The sequence below is a fragment of the Chlorocebus sabaeus genome, chromosome 8, assembly GCF_047675955.1.
Source record: "Chlorocebus sabaeus isolate Y175 chromosome 8, mChlSab1.0.hap1, whole genome shotgun sequence".
NCBI lineage: Eukaryota > Metazoa > Chordata > Mammalia > Primates > Cercopithecidae > Chlorocebus > Chlorocebus sabaeus.
Genome location: NC_132911.1, coordinates 12546413 through 12571775, shown reverse-complemented (window position 1 = coordinate 12571775; position 25363 = coordinate 12546413). Strand labels below are relative to the sequence as shown.

The 25363-nt window shown below is 42.4% G+C and overlaps 1 protein-coding gene across 10 annotated transcripts in view; it reads left to right on the top strand.

The window, feature by feature from the left end:
• The window catches only part of DLC1 (DLC1 Rho GTPase activating protein), a 427762-nt gene that overhangs the window by 388184 nt on the left and 14215 nt on the right, over nt 1-25363 (top strand). For 6 of the 10 annotated variants that reach the window (XM_073017948.1, XM_037983780.2, XM_037983783.2 and 3 more), the window contains 5 exons: nt 6723-6794; nt 11577-11658; nt 19625-19688; nt 21866-23289; nt 24045-24221. In XM_073017948.1, coding sequence (XP_072874049.1) covers nt 6723-6794; nt 11577-11658; nt 19625-19688; nt 21866-23289; nt 24045-24221 — 1819 coding nt within the window. Of the gene's footprint in view, nt 1-6722; nt 6795-11576; nt 11659-19624; nt 19689-21865; nt 23290-24044; nt 24222-25363 lie in introns of those variants that run through there. The other 4 variants (XM_073017949.1, XM_073017950.1, XM_037983784.2 and 1 more) reach the window with 2 other exon arrangements.

The window sequence follows — 25363 nt, the reverse complement described above, 5'->3', positions numbered from 1 at the left end:
GAGGCTTATCAAAGAGTTCAGTGAGGAGGCTGTTAGGATAATCCAAGGGTGAAAAAGTCCAGGACGAAGGAATACAAAGAAATGTTATCTGGCTTAGTGGTCCTCAATCCTGGCTGCCTTTAAACTTAGGGAGCTTTTCTGAAATACAATGTCCAGGCCCTACCTAGACTGAGTCAATCAGAATACTTGGGGAGGGGGTGGTCGATGTTTTTAGAAAGCTCCCAGGCCAGGCACGGTGACTTACGCCTGTAATCCCAGCACTTTGGGAGGCTGAGGCAGGAGGATTGCTTGAGCCCAGGAGTTTGAGATCAGCTTGGGCAACACAGCGAGACTCTGTCTCTACAAAAAAAAGTTAAAAACTTAGCCAGGCATGGTGGTACACGCCTGTAGTCCCAGCTACTCAGGAGGCTGAGGCAGGAGGATTGCTTGAGCCGAAGAAGAGTTCAAGGCTACAGTGAACTGCGATCGTGCCACTAGACTCCAGCCTAGGTGACAGAGTGAAACCCTGTCTCAAAAAGAAAAGAAAAGAAAACTCCCCAGCACAATGCTACCTACATCCAGGGTTGGGAGTCACCAGGATCTCCTTACCTTACTACAAGTGTTTTTGGTCGTGATTTGTTTCTCCCAGTGACCTCCCTGTGGAACCCACCCATCAAGTAAAGATGGGTTGTAATTAAAGCCGTTGTATCCACGTGCACAACATTCCTGCAAAATTGGCCACCTTGATGTCATCAGAATTGATAAGCAGTGTCTTCCTTCCCATTTAAAGGAATCTTTGTCACCACAGGGAGGAGAATGCATCTTGGTTTGGATCAGAAAGCACCGCCTGCCTGCACGCAGCTGACATGGTTCTCTAGCAATTGAAGCATCAGCTTTTTCATGAATCTTCGCCCATATGTCTATCAGATTTTAGGGAATCCAGGGAATCTGCAAAGTGCTTGAATTTTCTTACGTTCCTTTAATTTCTGAGAATTGCATTTCAAAAAAAAACAAATTCACTGTACATTTGCATCAAAGCCTGATTTCGGTAGCATGTTATCAAAGAAGAGAGGAAACCCAAAAGTTCCCTCTGTGAAGCTAGAGCGAATGGAAGATTGAAGTAATCATATCTTAGTTAGACCCAATTACTGTTGCTCAACCAGCTAAGATAACAGAGTTCAAAAGAATGATGCTGGGGGTGGGGAATTTTTGTTCAGCTTACTGTTGAGGGGTGATGGGAAGACAGGATCATCCCGTCATGCCAGGAAATGTGCAAATATGGCCTAATGGTTCCCAGCCATACACAAAAGGGTGTCCGGTACCTCATCCATCTAATGTCCAGAGCTGCTTTGTGAAACAACTTTGACAAAAGCTGTTTCCAATAAAAATTTCCTGTTTCCTCCTAAGGCATTTGTCTGTTGTTTGCTTAGAGAAAACCCAGGTATAAAAGTTTCATTGTATTTCCATTGTATTTTCAGTTTCTAATGGCATTTTTGTTCAGTGGGGAATGTTTTTTAAAAATCATCCTCGTAATTTTCACATCACCACCCACATACATTGAAGGGAAAATCACACACTCAGAGCTGTGTTAGAGGCCCCCCAAAACAAGCATGGGGTACATAAAGGTGTCCGAAGTAATGTAATATATGTGCGGTTTTCTGTAATATTTTAAATTTTATTCATTGTTACATAATATATATCATATATATTTGTTACATAATATACATTATATATATATGTATTTTTTTTTGTTTTTGTTTTTGTTTTTGTTTTTGTTTTTTGAGCTGGAGTCTCGTTTTGTGACCCAGGTTGGAGTGCAGTGACCCAATCTCGGCTCACTGCAACCTCCGCCTCCTGGGTTCAAGCAATTCTCCTGCCTCAGCCTCCTGCGTAGCTGCGACTACAGGCACCTGCCACCACGCCCGGCTAATTTTTATATTTTTAGTAGAGACGGGGTTTCACCATGTTGGCCAGGCAAGTCTCGAACTCCTGAGTTCAGGTGATCTGCCCGCCTTGGCCTCCCAAAGTGCTGGGATTACAAGTGTGAGCCACCACGCCCAGGCTATTACATACAATATTTTTAAAGGGAAGAACCTGTCTTGCAGGAAGAACCTTGCATTTTTGTAAGTAATAGTTACTTCTCTCACTATGGCATTTGAATGTAGAAATCTCATTGTTTAAAAAATTTTTATAAGTTTTTTTTGTTTTTTTTTTTTTGAGATAAAGTCTCACTGTATTGTGCAGGCTGGTCTTGAAGTCCTGGGCCCAAGCAAATCCTCCCACCTCAGCCTCCTGAGTAGCTGAGAATACAGGCAGAAACTCTTTTTCCTTTTTACATTTTTTGTAGAGATGAAGTCTCGCAATTATTGCCCAGACTGGTCTTGAACTCCTGGCCTCAAATGATACTCCTACCTAGACCTCCCAGAATGCTGGGATTACAGGCGTGAACCACTTTGCTTGGCCTCAGAAAGCTCATTTTTAAGGAGAGGTGGTTACTTCTCTATCTGTTTCCTCATGTGTTTATCTCAGAGATATTAGTAATCCACATTTTAGGATCAATATGAGGTGTAAATGAACTAATATGCACTAGTGCTTAGACAGGGCCTTATGCATATTAAGCACTCAGTAAAGTGACACATTGATAGAACTGTTGAGAGGCAAATGGGAAGACTGCATGGAGGAGGTGGCATTTGGTTGGGATCTTGAAGGATGAGCGAAATTTCATCTTGAGCATTTCAGGCCAGAGAATTCACTGAAGTACAGTGTGTGTGGAGATGAGCACCAAATTTACTTTGGCTAGAATGCTCGGCTACAGGGAGCTGAACAATTAGGTTGGCCAAGTGGAGAGCCTTGAAAACCTTGCCAGGGTGTTTAGACCTTTTTTTTTTTTTTTTTTTTTTTTTTAAATATACAGGGTCTTGCCCTGTTGCTTACGTTGGAATGCAGTAGTGTGGTCACGGCTCACTGCAGCCTCGACCTCCTGGGCTCAAGTGGTCCTTCCACCTCAACTCCTCAAGTAGCTGGGACGACAGGCGTGCGCCACCATGCCTGGCTAATTTTTGTATTTTATGTAGAGATGGGGTCTCCCTATGTTGTTCAGGCTTGTCTTGAACTCCTGGGTGCAACACAGCCCACCCAACTCTGCCTCCCAAAGTGCTAAGACTACAGGCGTGAGCCACTGCACAGAGCCAGGACCTGATTCTTTAGGCATGCAGCTCCAGCCAAGTTTGCGAAGGAGAGAGAAGATTAATGCTGTAACTCAGAAAGTTTGACGAGTCAGGATTGGTGGACAGATTCTCTTCAGAGAGGGGAGTCTACAGACCCAGAGTTTTATTAAGAGTTAGGAGATTAGAGCAAAAGTAATGGCATGAATCGGGGAATGAAACTCTGTGACTCGCATGTAGATATAGGTTCATTTCACATTAAATAAAACAAAAATAACTGATTTTTTTAAAATCAGTACGTACATTGGATTGTTAGTACTTTCTCTTGACCCATGAATTGGAAAGTGTAGGAGTGAGGTGAACAAGTATTCCATTTTCTAAAAAATATGTGACAACTTTTTACAGTTTTCTAATTCTGATTTCTACAAAAATAGTGGGTTAGGGTCTCATTTGAATGCAGCCTAAGTTTTCATGAGTGGACTTTTTGTGTTGGTAAAATAGTCATATATATGCTTGTCTATTTCCCATGGTTTCATATCCAAAGGAAAGACAAATTCTCATTTTTTTAGGGCGAAGACAAGTAAGGATAAGATGACTAGATCTCTGCCATTTGGGGAGTACTGCTTTTTAGCTGTTGTGTAAACTGTTAATTAAATTATCTGCTGAAGAAGCAAACGTTCGCCTGTTTACATTCTTTCTAACTAAGTGGCCCTAAGAGTGACTATTTTGACACAGCTTTTCTGATCAATTTATGACCATTTGGAGTCATTTTATTTCTTAGACAGGGCCAGTAGAAAATAAGAGAGACAGCCAGGCACAGTGGCTCATGCCTCTTATCTCAGCTACTTGGGAGGCTGACATGGGAGGATGATTTGAGCCCGGAAGGTCGAGGCTGCAGTGAGCAGTGATCGCACCACTGCACTTTAGACTAGGTGACTGAGCAAGACTCTGTCTCAAAAAAAAGGCCACGTGCGGTGGCTCACGCCTGTAATCCCAGCACTTTGGGAGGCCGAGGCAGGCGGATCACGACGTCAGGAGATGGAGAGCATCCCGGCTAACACAGTGAAACCTCTCTCTACTAAAAATACAAAAAATTAGCCGGGCGCGGTGGCGGGCGCCTGTAGTCCAGCCACTCGGAGGCAGCAGAATGGCGTGAACCCGGGAGGCGGAGTTTGCAGTGAGTCGAGATTGCGCCACTGCGCTCCAGCCTGGGCCACAGAGCGAGACTCTTCTCAAAAAAAAAGAGAACAAGACAGGAATATGCATTTTTGTGTTCCTCAAATCACATAGGGGCTTAAATAAATACTTTGTAAAGTTAGATTGTTTAAAAAACTAGTATCTTACATCTTCCATGCCTCTTGGCATGAAACTATTTTTCTAAGTAAAGCAGGCGCATGTTCTGGCAGTATTGGCTAGTGAATTGGTATCTAATTAAGGCTTTTGTATGTGTGCTGACCTAGTGCCGTGTCTCTCTCGTCAAAAAAGGGTGGGCATTGAGAATTTTTGGTTACTCACCACTTATTAAGTTAAATATTAAGAAAGCAAGCACATTTACTTTTTAACAATCTATTGTTCAATGTCTAACGATCTGTTCAATGAAAATAACCTCTAAGTAGCCTAATGAAATGTGTTTTTAAAATAGTTTTAAAGACAAACAGCCTTTTTTCTTTCCATATCTATCTTTTGTAGGAGGGGGCGGGCACACTGATAGGGCAAAAGTAATGTCTTCATTCTTTTTTTTTTTTTCTTTTGGTTACAGAGTCTTACTCTGTTGCCCAGGCTGGAGTGTAGTGGTACCATTGAGGCTCACTGCAGCCTCAGCCTTCCAAGCTCAAGCAATCTTCCCACCTCAGCCTCCAGAGTAGCTGGGACTATGGGAGGGCACCACCACCCCTGAGTAATTTTTGTAATTTTTTTCTTTGGTAGAGACAGAGTTTTGCCATGTTGCCCAGGCTGGTCTTGAACTTCTGGGCTCAAATGATCCTCCCACCTCAGCCTTTCCAATGCAGGGATTATAGGCGTGAGCCACCACACCCAGTCTAATTTCCTTATTTTTTAAAATAAAATGTTGAGCTTGTATATGTTTTTCCAGCAATATCGTTTTCTGGGAAGTGTTTATTTTATAATTTTATTTAAAACATCTTTATTTCCTTACTGAGACAAAATGTGGATATACACATATGAAAAAAAGTAAGCTCAAATGTTTCACTTTGGACAATGCTACACTTCTATTCAGTGCAGACGTTGAAGTTCTTCCACACTGATGTCACTCTATCGTTTGTCCCAATTCAATCCTAAGTCTTGGGTTGAATAATGCTACTTTCACTGCTACACTGAAAAGATTAATGAAGTTCACTTTGCCATGCTGTTTATTTCCAGGCTACTGCCATAATTGTTTTTAGTTTGGGTATTAAGGAACTCATCAGGAGATGGCAGGTTTTGTTTTTTTTTCCTCTCTTTCCTGTGCTCAGTGAGTAAATTCCCACTTGCTTTAATGAATTTGGATTTTCTTAATTACCTTTCTTCAAAGGCCGAGGAACTCATGAAGTAATAGGTGAAAAAGTGCTTTGGAAACATAAAGTTACTGGACAAAAATAAGATCTGTACACTTCTGATATGAACTATTAGTCTTCCACTTGGTTAAGAGAGATGCTTAATGAAGATTTGAATGTGGCATTAATTTTGCAATGTTGAGAGCTTTGTAAATGAGTGAATAGACTTGTGTAACTGAGTACTCTTATGGCCTGAGGAAGGTGGGAGGAAGAGTTGAAAGGAATATTCTTTGTGCAAGCAGAGACACCAACTAATGTTCCCAGGACCTCCTCAGTGAGTCAGTTTTAACAGGATTGTAAATATGTGCTCCAGTGAGTTTTAACACAGTGTGTCAGTTGCTCTTGGCCTTTCCCTTTATCGATACTATCTACAAGATGTTAAACCACAGGGAGGTAGAAGCTTTATTAGCCATTTCTGCCTGCCAAGATTGTGGGATTTACTGACTTCGTGCCCTCCATGTTCCTTGACAGCCTGGGCCTCTCCTACTGGATTAATACCCGTTGAGTACCTGAGCACTCGACAGTGAGACGACACAAGGTCAGGGGCTTTTGAAACACCCAACCCCTGGGTGTCAGAAAGCCTGTGACTGTACTCAGATAAATTTTATTTTAGCGTGTTGGTGGAGGTACTTTGCGGCCTTTTGTTGAAGTGAAAAGTAGTACAATAGGCTGGCCAGGCTTAAAATGAGTTATTTAAACTCTCTTGAACTTTCTCATGATGCCTTATTTTCATAACCATTTGTAATCAGAGCACTTCAGAAGCAGCACAAAATGAGTAACTTGCTCCCAGGACCCCATTTTTATTTTTCGTAAAGGGAAAATACATCCTCATGTACGTGTGAAAAAATCGGAAAAGACGCATACAAAATGTAAACCATTTGAATTAAACGTGTATGTCTGTTTGCTTCTCCGTATTTTCTACGGTAGTCGTGTTTTGCTTGTATCATAAAATCAAAGCTTATTCAGGGAAAATAAGCATGCTGAGGCACACATGGCTAATTTTGTTTTTCTTCTAATTCTGTTCTAGAAATTGAAGCCAAGGAAGCTTGTGACTGGCTGCGGGCAACTGGTTTCCCCCAGTATGCACAGCTTTATGAAGGTAAGCTGGGAATGCTATTTTTTAAAAGTTGGCATAATTATAATCCCTTATTCGCGAATATTACTGATCTGCGTCTTATTTTCAGCAGTTTTACAGTTTAAATGTTTTATTAAAAAAAAAAAAATGTAGTAAGCATGCAAGACCCCCACCACTGAAAACAAAAGCTAGCACCTTGATGATAACAGGCCCATGCCACTCCCCCGTCTGCCGCCTGCCACTCCCCCGTCTGCCACCTGCCACTCCCTGCCTAAAGTAATCAGCATCCTGAAGAATATCATTTTCTTCCTTTCTTTTTATATAATTCTATTGCATTTCCTGAAAAGTACATTTTTACAAAGTTATTTTTACCTTTATAAAGAGGGTACTGTGCTGTATGTAATCTCGTGGGGTTTTTATTTTTCACTTAATATTGTATTGTTAAGAGTCTTCTGTACTGTATGGCCTGTTATTCATTTGCTTTGGCTGCTGTGTAATACACCATTGTGTATTACACAAGAAACCACAGTTTATTCATATCCACACTCTGGTTGGCGGGTATTTTGACTTTCTCTGTTTTGCTTTTATAAGCTGTGCTGTTGTGAATATTCTTACGTCTATCTTTTGTGATACATGCAGAATAATTCGTCTCACTTCTATCCCTAGGAACAGAATTACTGGGTAATAAAGAATATGTATGTTCAATTTTACAATGCAAGTTTTTCGAAAGTGCGTGTACCAATTTTCACTCTTACCAATCTAAGTATTCACATTCCCTCAACACTTGATATTGTCAGACTTTAATTTTTGCCAACCAAATGGATATAAAATGATAGACAGGTTCTGACTGCCATTTCCCTAATCCTTAATGGTAAGAAGCATTTATTCGTGTCACTTGGCCACATTTGTTTGCTCACATTATGCTTCTCTTAGTGATCTATAAGAGCTCTTTTTATTCTGAATACTAATCTTTCGTTGGTCATGTGTTGCAGATATCTTTCCCACCATTTGTAATCAGGCATCTCACTTTTCTCTAGGTTGTCTTTTAATGAATATTATGTTTTCTGTGGCATTCAGTTTTTCAACTGAGAAAAATGGTTTAAAAAAAAAAATAGGATCTGGGCTGAATTCTTACCATCTCATTTTCTTAGCAGTGCCCTGGGGATTTCTCGGATACTGAGATCATTCTCTCAGCTTCTGCGTACCGTGGGGAGTGCTCACGCTCCATGCATGTCAAGATAAATAGGCTGTTCATTTATTTATTTGTTTGTTTTGAGACAGAGTCTTGCTCTGTCGCCCTGGCTGGAGTGCAGTGGTGCGATCTTGGCTCACTGCAACCTTTGCCTCCTGGGTTCAAGCCATTCACCTGCCTCAACCACCTGAGTAGCTGGGATTACAGGTGTGTGCCACCATGCCCGGCTAATTTTTGTGTTTTTAGTAAAGCCGGGGTTTTACCATCTTGGCCAAACTGGTCTTGAACTCCTGACCTCAGGTGATCCACTCACCTTGGCCTCCCAAAGTGCTGGGATTACAGACATGAGCTACTACACCTGGCCTAGGCTGTTCATTTAAATGGGAGTTTCATTATTCTCTATATGAAGTCAGTTTAAAATAATTACAGCTATGAACTAAAGCATTCCATTTTATGGGTAACTTTCAAACAAAGGTTGGGTGAATAGTAAAGTGATTCCCAAGTTAGAATACCTGGTCTTCCTTACGTAGCCTAGATTGATTGTACGATATTTTTTTCCAAGAAGATGGATTCTGAATTGTTTTATTGTTAGACTGTGTAAAATATCTTACTGTTTCTTCATTCCAGAGAATATTTCCAACCACTTTCTTTTGATTAACTTGCGTGCTTATTTTGGTGGAGTTGCTTGTCTTTCCTTTAGAGAGAAGTTTTAACCTGTTAACATTTGAAAGGGCTTTAGGGGAAGGAGGACCAGCATTCTATTGGATTTTCAGTTCATAGCTCTGCTGGAGATAAGGAAAGATAACTGCATTGGCAGTGACACCAAAGTGGCTGTCCTTTTGTTCTCCTATTTAGAAATTAAGTTTTCTTCAATTATGCTCATTTTTTGCATTGAGTTGCTGCCAGGTAGCACTTTCTTGTGATATATATGTTTGCTAAGACCCAATTCCAGTCCCTGTGTCACTTCTTTCCTAATCCTAAAGCACAGGGTGCATTTGCACAGGTTACATTTGGGGTTCCCTCATGTTCCCAAGTCTTTTGAAGCATAAGCCTACCTTTGGGGTATGCCGCGTATTGTTCTGGGCCGTCGCCTCCCCGTTTTTCCTGCCACTGTGTGCTGGGTGAGTACATACACCATACATGCCATACCAACCCACACATGTTCCCCTGTTTAGCTTGATTTGGGTACTTGGCAATTTATACTTCGTGCTTTTCAACCCACAGTGGAAGTTGAGTTCAGAGAACGTCTTCTGTACATCAGTAAACTATCATCTTTTAAAAGCGAGTCCAGGCAAATAAAAGAAAATTACTGATTTAATTCTTTCACTCCTCACTTGCGTTTAATACCTACCAGATTTTTAAAAAATTGTTATTTTGCATTAGAAAAGGAATCTGGAATATGGCTCTGGGTATACTAACTTAGAAATTCCTAAAATAATATAGTTATTTTCTCACATGTAGGTAACAGGCATGTGAAAATTTCAATTTACATTTATAGATCTGATGTTATACTGTGTAAATATTAAAAAGTATTCCTTAATATCAGCTCTGTTAGTTCATCTTGGTGTGTATTCACAGTGAAATACAGGCCAGGAATGGTGGCTCATGCCTATCATCCCAGCACTTTGGGAGGCTGAGGTGGGAGGATCGCTTGAGTCCAGGAGTTCAAGGCCAACCTGGCCAACATAGTGAGACTGCGTCTCTATTTTAAAAATTTAGAAACAAACAAACAAAAAAAGCAAAATACAGTGTCACAACCTTCAAACAGTGTTACAACCTGTCTTGCTTCATTTACTAATGCTCTAGTTTGCATTGACTATAAGTTTTTCTTTTTCCATTATAATGGTTCCACTAATCATTTGTCTAAGAGAGACTTGGTCTGTAAATTAGTGAAGAAATGTAATTCTGTGATACTAAATTTTATATATTCATAAATCTTTGGATTATAGCCACTTCCTTGGTCTGCCTATATTATCCTTTAGGAAATAATGTCAGTAATCCAACTCCAGCCTTCAGAAAAAAAAAGGATAGACTATAAGTTTATACTCATTCTGATATATTATCTCTAGAAAATAGATTACTAGGAATAAGGAATTCCATATCATTCCATAAAACCAGTGATCATAAGAAATAATAAAAACATAGTGAACAGTTATGTGCCCACAAGAGCTGGAACAGGACTAATTACCTGTATCTCCAAAACTACTGACAGCCATGTTTATTCCGCTATGTGGCATTAGCCATTTTGAAGGCCAAAGGGATGTTTTATTTTTTATTTATTTTTTTCAGACGGGGTCTCACTGTGTCATCCAGGCTGAAGTGCAATGGTGTAGTGAGAGTTCACTGCAGCCTCAAACTCCAGGGCTCAGGTGATCTTCCACCTCAGCATCCCATGTAGCTGAGACCACAGGCGCGTGGCACTATGCCCAATAAAAATGTTTTTAATTTTTTTTGTAGAGACAGTGTCTCGCCATGCTGCCCAGCCTGGTCTCACACTCCTGAGCTCAAATGATCTTGTCTCCTTGGCCTCCCAAAGTGCTGGGATTAGAGATGTGAGCCGCAGTGCCCAGCCAAAGAGAATTTTTTAGCTTGTGGTGATTCTAGTTTCCTGCTGTGATGACTGATTTCACCCAGGTCTGGTCCAAAGAGTTGCCCCACACTGAGACACTCCTCCTCCTGGTACTGTAGTAGCATTCTACTGAGGAGGCCCATGATTTGCCCTCATAGCTGGCACTCCAAGAAGGTGATAACTTGCCTTTATCCAGTGGCAATTTTAGAGCTGTTGTAAATTTCCACAGTGGCTACCTCCACTCTGCTTTTCTTGGGTATATTTACTTACTAAGGGATCTTTTTAGGCAGTCCAGAGAAAGGAATTCCTCCACTGAGTTGACTGTTTTCCCCCTCTGTGGTTTTCAGTTCTGATACAGCTTCTTCATTGTCTTGAGAGAACTGAATGAACTCTTCTACAGATTAAAGGATTTGAGATTCTGTTGTTTGATAGCAACTTTAAAGCTAGCCCTTTCTTTTTCCGGGAGTTATATCAGTTCCTACAAGGCCATATTGCAGTGCTAATATTTGTTTTTAAAAAAGCGTATCTTGAATTCTCCTTGGCTCTTGATGCCATGTGAGTGGATTACATTCCATTTCCTACCACTTTTCATTGTTCTCTAGATCTTTCTGTGGCTCCATTTTTCTTCCATGACCTTTTCCCTGATCACACGTGAGCAAAGACACACACACATACACACGGCCCAGCCACATTAAAAGGCAGCATTCTTCTGACAGTCATTGTGGCTTAAATTATCATTTATACTGGAGGCTTATTGCCTGCTGCTTTGTTTAAAGGTATAACAATGTCCTGAGCCACTTCTCCTTGACCAGAAGCAATATTTTTTGAGTTTCTACCACTTTAAAGCTGAAGCTCCTTTAGGACGGTGACGCAGGATTGGCTTGAATTGCCTTATTGTCCCATAGACCTTGATAGGGAATGGGGCATCCTACAGGAGGTGCTCAGTACATTACTGAAGAGTTTCTTCCCCGCTTTGGTAGACTGGGCTATTTGGCAAATTGGGTTATAGGTGCTCAACGAATACATTTGTTTATTTTTCTTATAGATTTCCTGTTCCCCATCGATATTTCCCTGGTCAAGAGGGAGCATGATTTTTTGGACAGAGATGCCATTGAGGCTCTATGCAGGTAAATGGACACGTTTTGAGTGTTTTCCTTTTTTATTTTTTAAGAACACAGTGCATATCACTAAGATAGGCTTTACTTGCTTTTGTCCTTGCTAATTGTGTTAGGTCTTTATTGGCAAACCATATGGCAATCGGAGACCTTTTAATTAAAAATTAAGTAAAATATTGTTATTTAGTATTGTCATTAAAATAGCATCCACACTGTCCTAGGAAGTACTCAAATAATAGCATTCCATATTTGATATGATATAATTGGTGTAACAAGTAACAACTCTAAGGTAGTTAGGAAACTTGGATTAAGGTTTCCTAAAAGGATACGATGGAAATGTAGCATGTTCAGAGGAATAAATGGAGGGTGGCATATAAAGACAGGAGCAGTGCTTGCATTCCAGGGAAGCTCCTCTCAATGTCTTCCATTTTCCCTCGTATAAAATAATGATAGGATGAAATAAGGCTATAAAATAACTCAGCACGGTCTTTAACATATAGGCCACAGGCAGTTAAATGATGTGAAATTGAATGAAACTGTCAGAAATTCTTGATGCTTGTGCTTTTGGGTCTTCAAGCTAAGAGGCAGCTTATAGGTTTTAGTGAGGTGGAGGTAATAAAACCTGTAGCAGACAACGATGGGACGCTGATAATCCTTTCAAGCTCTTCATGACATTTTTCATCCTTTCTAATTTTTCTCAAAAGCTAAAATCCCTTAAAAGCTGAATTCTGGGGGAAAAAAATTATACACAGACAAAATTCACATAGGTTGATGTGATTATGAAACTAAATAAGTATTATTTTAATTTCAGGGTTTTTCTGTTTTTGTTTTTGTTTCTGTTTTTTTGTTTTTGTTTTTGTTTTTGTTTTTTGAGAAGGAGTTTTGTTCTTGTTGCCCAGGCTGGAGTGCAATGGCGTGGTCTTGGCTCACTGCAACCTCCACCTCCTGGGTCCAAGTAAATCTCCTGCCTCAGCCTCCCGAGTAGCTGGGATTATAGGTGCCCACCATCATGCCCAGCTAATTTTTTGTATTTTTAGTAGAGGCTGGGTTTCACCATGTTGGCCAGGATGGTCTCAAACTCCTAACCTCAGGTGATCCACCTGCCTCGGCCTCCCGAAGTCCAGGGATTATAGGCATGAGTCGCCGCGCCCAGCCTATTTGTGTGTGTGCGTGTGTGTGTGTGTGTGTTGTTTTGTTTTGTTTTGTTTTGTTTGTTTTAAAGAGAAGGTCTCACTCTGTCGCCCAGGCTGGAGTGCAGTGGCACAATCATGGTTCATGGCAGCCTTGACCTCCCAGCCACAGGTGATCCTCCCACTTCAGCCTCTGGAATAGCTGAGACTACAGGTACACACCACCATACCCAGCTAATTTTTGTATTTTTTGTAGAGATGCGGTCTTGCCATGTTGCTCAAGCTGGTCTTGAACTCCTGGGCTCAAGCAATCACCCATCTCGGCCTCCCAAAGTGCTGGGATTAAAGGAGTGAGCTACCACACCCCGTCTCAGTATTTTTTTTTTTAATTTGGAAAAACATCATGAAGGTAAAATGACGTCCAGTATTTCTTTCCTCTTTGTAGGCAAAGAAAGCAGTGGTAGTTCTGTTTTCTGCCTTTCTTATGTAATACAGTGTTATTTGAAGCAGCCAAAGTAAGCAGTGGTTTGGGGCAGAGAGATGGAATATTTAGAATAGTATATGGACTAGACTAATCCTCATGGTTTAAGAGAAGAAAAAACAAAGAGTCCTCTTAAAAAGTGACAGAAATACTGTCACTTTTCTAGTCCAATTAAATGACTGATAGAAATGTACAGGGTATGTACCCATTTTCTGAAAGAAAACTAATTCTAAGAACTTCACTATGGAGTATAATATCATAACTATGTCATCGGGAATGAAAAAAATGTCACAGATGCAGTTTCGGGAGGGGAAGGAGTCCGCGTCTGGAATACAAACTACAGACATTTTTTTAATGTTTTCATGCTTAGCTGTGGAGCAGAATTAATCTGTTTTCAATCCATCACTGGTGATCATGCATATGCATGAGGTCACTTCTGAGATGCATCTTAGGAAATATTTAAGCATTACGTCATTTCACACATTTTAAGCCAGTTAGAGAGTGGGTGCTCTGGACAGCAGCAATAGCTTAGGAATTCTTGGGCCGTAAAAATATCACTGCAGCATTTCAGGCTAAAGGGTCATGATTAAATTCTTGAATGCTTTTTCAGAATATCAGTTTGTGAAATGTTGTTTTCCATTTCTGGGAGAAAAAGCGTCCTCTGTACTTTGCAATGTACACTGGCTCCGAGTACCTTTTGGGGAGCCACCTTTCTTTGGAGCAAATAAATCTGTGCTGCTAGATCTTTGGCAAAAAGAAAAGCCTAGAAGAAGCAGACTCTGCCAGATATGCTAGTTGGACTTCAGTTTTCTCTCCTGCGTAGAATAACACCTCATAGGAAATGCAGTGATGGATGTCAGAGCGCTTTAAAACTTAAATTATCAGGCCCATATTTGAGTAAGTGCAGAAAGCCCTAGGGTTGGATTTTCTTTTTTAAAAAAGGAAATTCTTCAGAACACAGTGACAGTCATCAACTGGTTTGTAATGGAAAACCCCGGGGCTCTTGTCCCCAAGTTCACATAAATGGACTTTTCATGAAAATGATGCCCCTTTTGAGAGGCCTAAACAAATGTTCAGAAGAAAAGGGACCTCTATCAGGTGTATTTCAAGCACCTTCCTTTACTTTTTTTATTTTTTTATTTTTTTGAGATGGAGTCTCGCGACTCACTGCAACCTCCACCTCCCAGGTTCAAGCAGTTCTCTGCCTTGCCCCCCAAATAGCTGGGTTACAGGCACCCGCCACCACACCCAGCTAATTTTTTGTATTTTTTTAGTAGAGATGGGGTTTCACCATATTGGCCGGCTGGTCTTGAACTCCTGATCCACCCGCCTTGGCCTCCCAAAGTGCTGGGATTACAGGCGTGAGCCACTGTGGCCAGCCAGCACCTTTGTTTAAAACACATTACAAGTTCTGAGCTGTCAGCCGCATAGTGTAGTTGAGATACTTGTTGTACTGATCATGTGATAGTCACTTCATTTGCTAGACCTGCCTCTTCCAAATACCTTTGGCCTATGGAATTCAAGGGCCAGCAAAATAACGAAGCTACAGTATTATTTGAAATGTTGCCCTGTGATTTGGAAGTTTTCTCTAGACTGACAGACTTTTTATAGACTTTTGTCTTTGCCTTGTTGATATTTTCTGAACAGTTGATTTTAAATACATGTGGTAATATGGCTGCAGAAAATCAGCTTAAACATTTTATAAAATCTTTCCCACCTACCTCCTCCTCTTGTACTGGACCATATTTTATGCAGGGATCTTATAAGCGATTTCATATATACTCTAGCATTATTCTCAGTTTAGAGTGTTCATGTACCTGTGACATTTACAGATCTTATGACTCCTTTGGTCAAGAAGTAAATAGGGGCTTCTTTTTCTACTCAGAGCGAGAAGACTTGCAGACTTAATGGGTTTTATGAGAACAATGACATTGTCTTAAATATAAAGTTTGGCAATAACCAAAAGTTACAAGTGTGGGACTATAGGTGTTTTGGATTTAGATTGCTAACCAGCATTTTTACATTCACACTGCAAGGGGTTCATGTATCTGCCCTTGGAGATACATGAGAGAAGTGGCTTGGAGAAGTGGCTTTGGCCTGATCTTGCTAGCTTTACTATATAATGCAATTCCAGTGGTAAGGCCAAGATTATGAGAGCTATACTCAATAGTAATCCTGGAGGAGTGATTGACTTTGTCTTGAAGCATGTGCAGGTAGTATTGTGAACTTTGATTCAGTACCAGGATACCTCTTGTGAAATGTTCTTTCTATTGCTTACCTTTCTAAAGCTTCTGAAAACTATTCCAAATGGCTATTTTCCTCAGGAATTAAAATTGACTCATTCTATAAACACAGCAAAGAATTATGTGTACTTAAAGTGACAGTTGTATAATGAAAAATAAATTTCCACACTGTCATCTGCAGTATGCACTTTGTGGTAGAGCAGCCCGTCAGATGCCTGAGCCATGCACAGCAGCCCACCTTAGAGCAGATTCTAACTTTGTCACAGTTTCTGCTCTGTTAAAAGGGAAGCATGTAGCTGGGCACAGTGGCTCACGCTTGTAATCCCAGCAATTTGGGAGGCCAAGATGGGAGGATCACTTGAGCCTCCAGGAGTTGGAGACCATTCTGGGCAACACGGCAAGACCCCATTTCTATAAAAAAATAAAAAAAATTAAGCAGGCATGATGGCGCATACCTGTAGTCCCAGCTACTTGGGAGGCTGAGGTGGGAGGATCCTGTGAGCCCAGGAGGTCCAGGCTCCAGTGAGCCATGATAGCACCATTGCATTCCAACCTGAGCGACTGTCTCAAAAAAAAAAAAAAGAAAGAAAGAAAGAAAGAAAAGAAAAGGCTGGGAGTAGCATGTAATTTTTTTTAAAGCAATTGCACAGATTCCAAGAAAATATCTTTAAGAATTATAACCATTTTTGTGAGAGTCTTACTTGGAAAATTGTTCCTTTCCCCCTTCTCCCTCTTCTCTTCTTTGTTTTTGGCCTGTTTTTACTTTGAATATAATGGGGCCCAGGTCCCCACCTGCTGTGCTTTTATCTGGGTTCCTGCAGCTCCATGCAGAGAAGCTCTTGAACCTTTGATAGGCCAGCCTTGTGCTCCTCCCTCTTCAGAGCAGGGTGCAAGTTGCCCAGGAGATAAGAGGGACACATTCCTGTGGAGCCTAGCCTGGGCGGGTTCTTAGGGGGATGGGAAAGGCCCAGGCTTCCAGACAGATGGGTTATGAAACCAGCATTTCAGCCACTGTGTGAGGAATCCCCTAGGATATAAGTTGCTTTCATTTATTACTACCATTAATATTGATGTTAGAAAGGAACACAGATGGCCGGGCGCGGTGCCTCATGCCTGTCATCCTAGCACTTTGGGAGGCCAAGGTGAGTGCATTGCCCGAGCTCAGGAGATCGAGACCAGCCGGGCAACATGGCAAACCCTCACTTCTACTAAAAATACAAAAATTAGCTGGGCGTGGTGGTGGGCACCTGTAGTCCCAGCTGCTCGGGAGGCTGAGGCATGAGAATTGCTTGAACCTGGCAGGCAGAGGTTGCAATGAGCCAAGATCACGCCACTGCACTCCAGCCTAGGCAATAGAGCAAGACTCTGTCTCAAAAAAAAAAAAAAAAGAAAGAAAGAAAGAAAAAGAAAGGAACACAGAAGTTACTGGGTTTGAGAGTCACCATGTTTTAATCGTGTGGACTTAGACAAGATCTGTGACCTCCCCAAGCCCCATTTCCTCATTTGTAAAGTGAAGATTAATCATAATATCTGTACCATAGGTTTGTTGGGAAGATGAAGTAATACATAGGAAGTGCCTAGCATAGTGCCTGGCCCGTAGTAGGCCTCGTTTGTGTAGCTGGAACTATGATTTGATACCAGTACTGTCCCTGTAAGCAAATAAGGTCCCAGCACAGTACATTCTTTGGGAGTCCTCCGGGACCAATGAAAACCACAGAAACCCTAGGGTATAACTCTGGGCTTTAGGTCTCTAATGCCATTAGATTGGTGCTACCAACATAAAAAGATAATGTTGACCTTTAGAGAACTGGCCTCCTGGGTCTTTTTCGTTCGACTAAAATCTAGAGTTTGTGAAGCTAAACCTCTCCCCAACCCCATAGGCCTCTGTGACTAGTAAATTCGGTTATAAACACCATTCAACCATTAAAGCCCAAATGAAGTCAAGTGACTATTTGATTACAGGTTTGATTAATGGAACCCAGACCTAAGACTAACTGTAACCATTCCGGATTCTTTAAACCTTGAAAACATTTGAGAACTAAAACATGGTGGGTGTAAGTTATTTAAGTAATTGATACCCCCAATAGAGGGACCTTATATCCACTCATTTTAAAGTATGCAGACTTTTTCTTAGTTATTTGTTTTCTTTTCCTCCCCATCAACACAGAATTCTTCTGAACATAGGCACTCTGAGCTATCTTTGTTTATTCTATAAACAGGCTACCACATAAGCTATGAAGTCAAAATTGGGCTTATCAGGCAGGGAAAAATACTTTCTATTCTGTTGCATCAACATTGTTAGGCAAACTGCAAGAACAGGATCAGGAAGATAAAGCCCTGAGGTGGTCTCACGTTTCCCAGGAATTTGTGTGAATTAAATGATCTTATCTTATGAAAATGTAAGGATTGCAATTTGTAGGAAAAACTGGAAAACTGGTGATAGCAGATAGCAAACAGACACATTACAGGTTCATTTCAGGAAGGATGAGTGATGACCATCTGGGAGATGGCAGGAAAATTGGGGCCTGAAGGGTTGTCATTCATACTTGTACATACCATTTAGTTCAGCATATTTAAAGAGTTTCTTTTTTCAACTATTGCATTATTTCTCCATGAGGCTTTGGATTTTTTTTGTAAGTGTTTTATTTTCAATGGAACTAAATTTCCCTAATTTTAAATTGATATTGCTGTTTGGCAGAGGTCAAAGTATTGGTATCATAGTGACAAGAGGATGGCTGTTGCAAAGAAGAATGTGACCTGAGTGCTTAATTTTGAACTCAGTAAGATTTGGATCCTTGAAGTTACAGTATGCAGATTCTTTAAATGATCATGTGTCCTATTGGCATGACTATGGCACACATTATATTGTCCTATAACAGGAAGCTGTTCTAAATATTGGATATTAAAGGGGGCTTCAATTTCCATTCTGTGCAAGGACTCAAAAATTTTAAACAGGCTGTCCAAGATTTTGATTCATCAGAGATAACTAAAACTAATTGTTTAAATTTGAGTTTAAATTTGAAATACAAGACACTGTTCATTTTGCCAAAAACTCTACTTGGTTCTTTGTTGCTGTTTTGCTGTTTCTATTTCTGTGAAAGGAGACCTCACAAACTTTTCTTTTCTTTCTTTCTTTCTTTTTTTTTTTTGTTTTTGTTTTTGAAATGGAGTCTGGCTTTATTGCCCAGGCTGGAGTGCAGTGGCACAATCTCGGCTCACTACAGCCTCCACCTCCCAGGTTCAAGCCATTCTCCCTGCCACAGCCTCCCAAGTAGCTGGCATCAGAGGCACCCACCACCATGCCCAGCTAATTTTTGTATTTTTAGTAGAGATGGGGTTTCACCATGTTGGACAGGCTGGTCTCAAACTCCTGACTTCAGGTGATCTGCCTGCCTCAGCCTCCCAAAGTTCTGGGATTACAGGGGTGAGCCACTGTGCCCAGTCAGAAACTTTTCTTTCTTGACACCACATGTGGCAGTCCATAATGGCTCAACCTAAGAGTTACCGGAAGAATGATTTTTCTCAGTAAGAGCAACTCATTGAGAGTTAAAGAATCAGACTTGACAGTATCATAGCTGCGTGCCATTTCACACTAAAATATAAAAATTAAAGTGAAAAACTTAAGAAACATAAAGGTATTTTTATTTTTATTTATTTATTTATTTTGAGATGGAGTCTCACTCTGTCGCCCAGGCTGGAGTGCAGTGGCGCAATCTCTGCTCACTGAATGCTCCGCCTCCTGGGTTCATGCCATTCTCCTGCCTCAGCCTCCCGAGTAGCTGGGACTACAGGTGCCCACCACCACGCCCGGCTTGTTTTTTTTGTATTTTTAGTAGAGACGGGGTTTCACTGTGTTAGCCAGGATGGTCTCAATCTCCTGACCTCATGATCCGCGCACCTCAGCCTCCCAAAGTGCTGGGATTACAGGTGTGAGCCACCACGCCTGGCCAAGGTATTTTTAAATGACTCACTTTCTAAAGAAGTTTCTAATACTCCTCTAGGTATTAGATATTACTGAGTTACAAGAAACTCCTTAGATATATGAATTGTTTAAAAACAGGTGTTTATCCACTCATTAGAGAGTGGTTGCCTATCTTTGCTAACGTTACTTCTTTGCTCTATAGGCGTCTCAATACTTTAAACAAATGTGCGGTGATGAAGCTAGAAATTAGTCCTCATCGGAAACGAGTGAGTATACAAATTGCATAATAGAATGAGAGGGAAAGGGGCAAACAAAAAAGTGAATGATGTGTTTTGTAATAACTTTTGTTTCTCAAAGTCTTAGTTTCTTGTTCCGTAAGCATCTACATCTTGAATGGTATCACCTAGACTCGATAGCCTTGTGTAGTTGAAGTCGATAGTTGCAAGTAGCCCATTACATTATTTTATCTATTATTTATGACCTGATCACATCAGCTATGATTTCGCCTAATTATTAACTCAGTGTCTATTGCATAATAAAGGGATCATGCTTAAGGAGTCTCAGTGGATTTCTGCATTGGTTATAGAGGAAATAAAGCTTATTTCCAACTCTTCTGTCTTCCCAAATACAACAATAACTGTGCTTCAAAGCTGTAGAGGTGAAAGTGAAGGCCAATTTGTGCAATATTGAAGAATAATAAGAGATTTGGAGGGAGGAAAGGAATTGGAGGAGGAAGAGGAGAAGGCAGGAAATCCCACACAGTTTAGTCAAATGGTGGTACAGAACCAACTTGGATGGTATTTTCTTCTGCGTGTGAGTTGTGAAGACTTTTTTATGAGCTCTTAAAAGAAGAGGTGGGTGTAGTACTGGGAGTAAGTGTCACAAATTAGAGTAAACAGGAATGAGTCTGGTCAAAGAACATATTTCTGACTTCCGGGTACAAATTTGAATTATGCCAGAGTCCCTGAGCTGCAAAAAGTTGCCTTCTTGGGGAGTCAAAGCTTTTAAACAAATGAACTGGAACCTCAGCGTGCACTGAGCTGTGCAGAAGAGCCCGAGTAGCCAGCGCTCCATGCTTTCCACTCATTGTCCTGTGAAACTTGGGCCATGGGATATTTTCCACACCAGTGGAAAAGACATGTATCATACTGAATTGTGCCCTTTGATATCCTGCCGAAAAGGCCCAGATGCAATAGTCCGTGTGACAGCATATCCCTGAGTCCTGTACATAAATTGGACATAACCAGCAAAGATGTTCCTTAGTGTTTATGAATACCGCAAGCTGTCAGGGCTGGGTATTTGTGAAGCCTTGTTCAATTGGCTGGAGCATGACTGAGGTTGAAACTTCACAGGTCAGCTGTGGCCTGAGCACTAGCCCTCATGTCTTGTGGGGGAGGGGAAGAAAAGGTACTGGTAAGAGTCTCCAAAGCCCTGTTAGTGGACTGAAGCTGCGTAATGACCCACCTTGATCCAGGGCCCCTTTATTCCAGTGGGAGACCTTATAAATTTTTAGTGTCTAGAGATTTGAGTTGCCACTCTTCTTAGTGTTTGAAAACTACCTTTTTAATTGCAAGAGGGAATATAAACATACACCAACAAAAGACAGCACAACGGAAGGCAGCCCAGAGGCAGTCCTGCTCATTGAAATCTTCAGTTCAGAATATTTTGCATGCCTGGAATTTTCACCTTCTCGGAGGTTTCCTCTGTGAGCAATTAAAGAACAGCCTGTAGATCCCAGAGTTTCCATAAAATAGTTCTTATTTAAATTTGCAGCGTTTGGTCAGGTACTCTTCTGTTAAATTCTTTAAATACATCTTTGTTATTTAAAACACAAAACAAAACACTGGGCACTGTGGCTCATGCCTGTAATCCCAACACTTTGGGAGGCCCATGTGGGAGGATCACTTGAGGCCAGGAGTTTGAGACCAGCCTAGGCCAACATAATAAGACTCCTGCTCTCTACAAAAAATTTAAAAAAGAAAAAGAATATGTAAATGGGGCTGGGCACAGTAGCTCATCCCTGTCACCACAGCACTCTCGGAGGCACAGGTGGGAGGATCACTGGAGGTCAGCAGTTCAGAACCAACCTGGGCAATACAGCAAGACCCCATCTCTACCAAAAAAATAAAAATAAAAATAGCTGGGCATGTTGGCACTTGCCTGTAATCCCAGCAACTAGGGAGGCTGAAGTGGGAGGATCACTTGAGCCCTAGAATTTGAGGCTGCAGTAAGCTGTGATCATGCCACTGCACTCCAGTCTGGACTACAGAGTGAGACCCTATTTCTTAAAAAAAAAAAAAAAAAAAAAACTTTAAAATTCAAATGATAAAGTACAAGGGGAGAATTGACACTACTGGCATATTATGAGCAGCCTCCTGCTCATGCCCTGCTCCCTGCTGGCTGCCAGCCCCGGTGTGTGAATGGCTCCTTTCTGTCTTTGCAGAGTGACGATTCAGATGAGGATGAGCCTTGTGCCATCAGTGGCAAATGGACTTTCCAAAGGGACAGCAAGAGATGGTCCCGGCTTGAAGAGTTTGATGTCTTTTCTCCAAAACAAGACCCAGTCCCTGGGTCCCCAGACGACTCCCACCCGCAGGACGGCGCCAGCCCCGGAGGCACGCTGATGGACCGCGGCGAGCGCCAGGAGGTGTCTTCCGTCCGCAGCCTCAGCAGCACTGGCAGCCTCCCCAGCCATGCGCCCCCCAGCGAGGATGCTGCCACCCCCCGGACTAACTCCGTCATCAGCGTTTGCTCCTCCAGCAACTTGGCAGGCAATGACGACTCTTTCGGCAGCCTGCCATCTCCCAAGGAACTGTCCAGCTTCAGCTTCAGCATGAAAGGCCACGAAAAAACTGCCAAGTCCAAGACGCGCAGTCTGCTGAAACGGATGGAGAGCCTGAAGCTCAAGGGCTCCCACCACAGCAAGCACAAAGCGCCTTCAAAGCTCGGGTTGATCATCAGCGGGCCCATCCTGCAAGAGGGGGTGGATGAGGAGAAGCTGAAGCAGCTCAACTGCGTGGAGATCTCCGCCCTCAACGGCAACCGCATCAACGTCCCCATGGTACGAAAGAGGAGCGTTTCCAACTCCACGCAGACCAGCAGCAGCAGCAGCCAGTCGGAGACCAGCAGCGCGGTCAGCACGCCCAGCCCTGTTACCAGGACCCGGAGCCTCAGTGCCTGCAACAAGCGGGTGGGCATGTACCTAGAGGGCTTCGATCCTTTCAATCAGTCAACATTTAACAACGTGATGGAACAGAACTTTAAGAACCGCGAGAGCTACCCAGAGGACACGGTGTTCTACATCCCTGAAGACCACAAGCCTGGCACTTTCCCCAAAGCTCTCACCAATGGCAGTTTCTCCCCCTCGGGGAATAGCAGCTCTGTGAACTGGAGGACGGGAAGCTTCCACGGCCCTGGCCACATCAGCCTTAGGAGGGAAAACAGCAGCGACAACCCCAAGGAACTGAAGAGGCGCAATTCTTCCAGCTCCATGAGCAGCCGCCTGAGCATCTATGACAACGTGCCGGGCTCCATCCTCTACTCCAGTTCAGGGGACCTGGCAGATCTGGAGAACGAGGACATCTTCCCCGAGCTGGACGACATCCTCTACCACGTGAAGGGGATGCAGCGGATAGTCAATCAGTGGTCGGAGAAGTTTTCTGATGAGGGAGACTCGGACTCAGCCCTGGACTCGGTCTCTCCCTGCCCATCCTCTCCAAAACAGATACACCTGGATGTGGACAACGACCGAACCACACCCAGCGACCTGGACAGCACAGGCAACTCCCTGAATGAACCGGAAGAGCCCTCTGACATCCCGGAAAGGAGGGATTCTGGGGTTGGGGCTTCCCTAACCAGGTCCAACAGGTAACAGTTTTTCTCCTCCCTCCAGGTGTGAGGCATGAGGGTCAGAAAGAGATTGCCTGTGTTTGTTCTGTGGGAGAAAATGGGATTAAGTCTGGCATTCTTAGCCATGTCCATTCCTAAGGAAGGTGTCAGACCAGGAAGCACCAAAATTCAAAAAATGGATGTGATTGAATGGGTATGGAGTTCCGGATGGGGAAGATGAAAAAAGTTCTGGAGATGGTTGATAGAGATGGTCACACAATGAGAATGAACTTGGTGCCACTCAACTGCACACTTAAAAATGGTGAAAACAGTACACTTTATATTGTGTGTATTTTCCCATAATGAGGATTAAAGCATGGAATAGAAATCAAGTCCTCTCAGTTCCTAAGATAAGATGCCAGCAAGCAGCCCATTGCTAATGTTGCTTCTATCTATTAAAAAGCCTTTGGGCCAGGCACAGTGACTCACTGTAATCCAATACTTTGGGAGGCCAAGGTGGGAGGATCACTTGAGGCCAAGAGTTTGAGACCAGGCTGGACAACATAGGTAGACTCCGTCTCTACAAAAAATAAAAAAATGAGCCAGACATGGTGGCACAGGCCTGCAGTCCTGGCTACTCAGGAGGCCGAGGCAGAAGGATCACTTGAGCCCAGGAGTTCAAGGCTGCAGTGAGCTCTGATGGCACCACTGCCTGGGCAACAGAGCAAGAAAAAAATCAAATAAAATCAAATAAAAAGCCTTCACACTCACTTTTCTCTCCACTTCTCTCGCAGGCACCGACTGAGATGGCACAGTTTCCAGAGCTCACATCGGCCAAGCCTCAACTCTGTATCACTACAGATTAACTGCCAGTCTGTGGCCCAGATGAACCTGCTGCAGAAATACTCACTCCTAAAGCTAACAGCCCTGCTGGAGAAATACACACCTTCTAACAAGCATGGTTTTAGCTGGTAAGAGTTCAAATGATCAGTCAACTGTCCTTGAAAGATATTTTTGGGGCCGGGCGCGGTGGCTCACGCCTGTAATCCCAGCACTTTGGGAGGCTGAGGTGTGCGGATCACGAGGTCAGGATGTCGAGACCATCCTGGCTAACACAGTAAAACCCCGACTCTACTAAAAATACAAAAAATCAGCCAGGTATGGTGGTGGGTGCCTGTAGTTCCAGCTACTCGGGAGGCTGAGGCAGGAGAATGGCGTGAACCCTGGAGGCGGAGCTTTCAGTGAGCCGAGATCAGGCCACTGCACTCCAGCCTGGGTGACAGAGCAAGACTCTGTCTCAAAAAAAAAAAAAGATATTTTTGGTCAGCTCCTTGAGGTTGTCCCCACAGTAAAAATATGACACTAATCAATCTCTCTGCATTTGTTTTGTTGTGTTTTTTGGTTTTTTGGTTTTTGTTTTTGTTTTTTTTTTTGAGACAGGGTCTTGCTCTGTCACCTAGGCTGGAGTGCAGTGCAGTGGTGCAATCTTGGCTCACTGCCGCCTTGACCTCCTGGGCTCAAGCGATTCTCCCACCTCAGGCTCCAGAGTGGCTGGACTCCCGATTAGGTGGTACTACAGTCGCTCTCCACCACACCTGGCTAGTTTTTTTGTTTTTGTTTTTTGTTTTGTTTTGTTTTCTTCCGTTTTGTAGAGATGCAGTTTCACCATGTTAACTAGGCTGGTCTCAAATTCCTGGGCTCAAGAGATCCACCCGCCTTGGCCTCCCAAGTTGCTGGAATTACAGGTGTGAGCCGCCATGCCAGCTACTCTCTATATTCCTGAGGCCACATTTGATATTGTTGAAGCCAGTGGAGTCTTAGGAAATTATCAGCGTGGGTTGGTTGATTGAGTTTTCAGCTCTCTGAGTGACAGATTGCCAGTTGATGGGGGAGAGAATGCGTTAATCTTGCATCAAGTGGTATAGGCACCTCCTTCCCAATATTAGGAATAATCCACTATAAGTAAAGTGCTATACTATAAGCACTAAAATCCACTATAAGCACAGTATCAGATCATATCTTTGGACGGAAGAAAAGAAAAACATTAAGATTTAATGAGACCGTCTTTGAAATTCTTGATTTATAGTACCTGGTCTTATAACCTTATTCATGC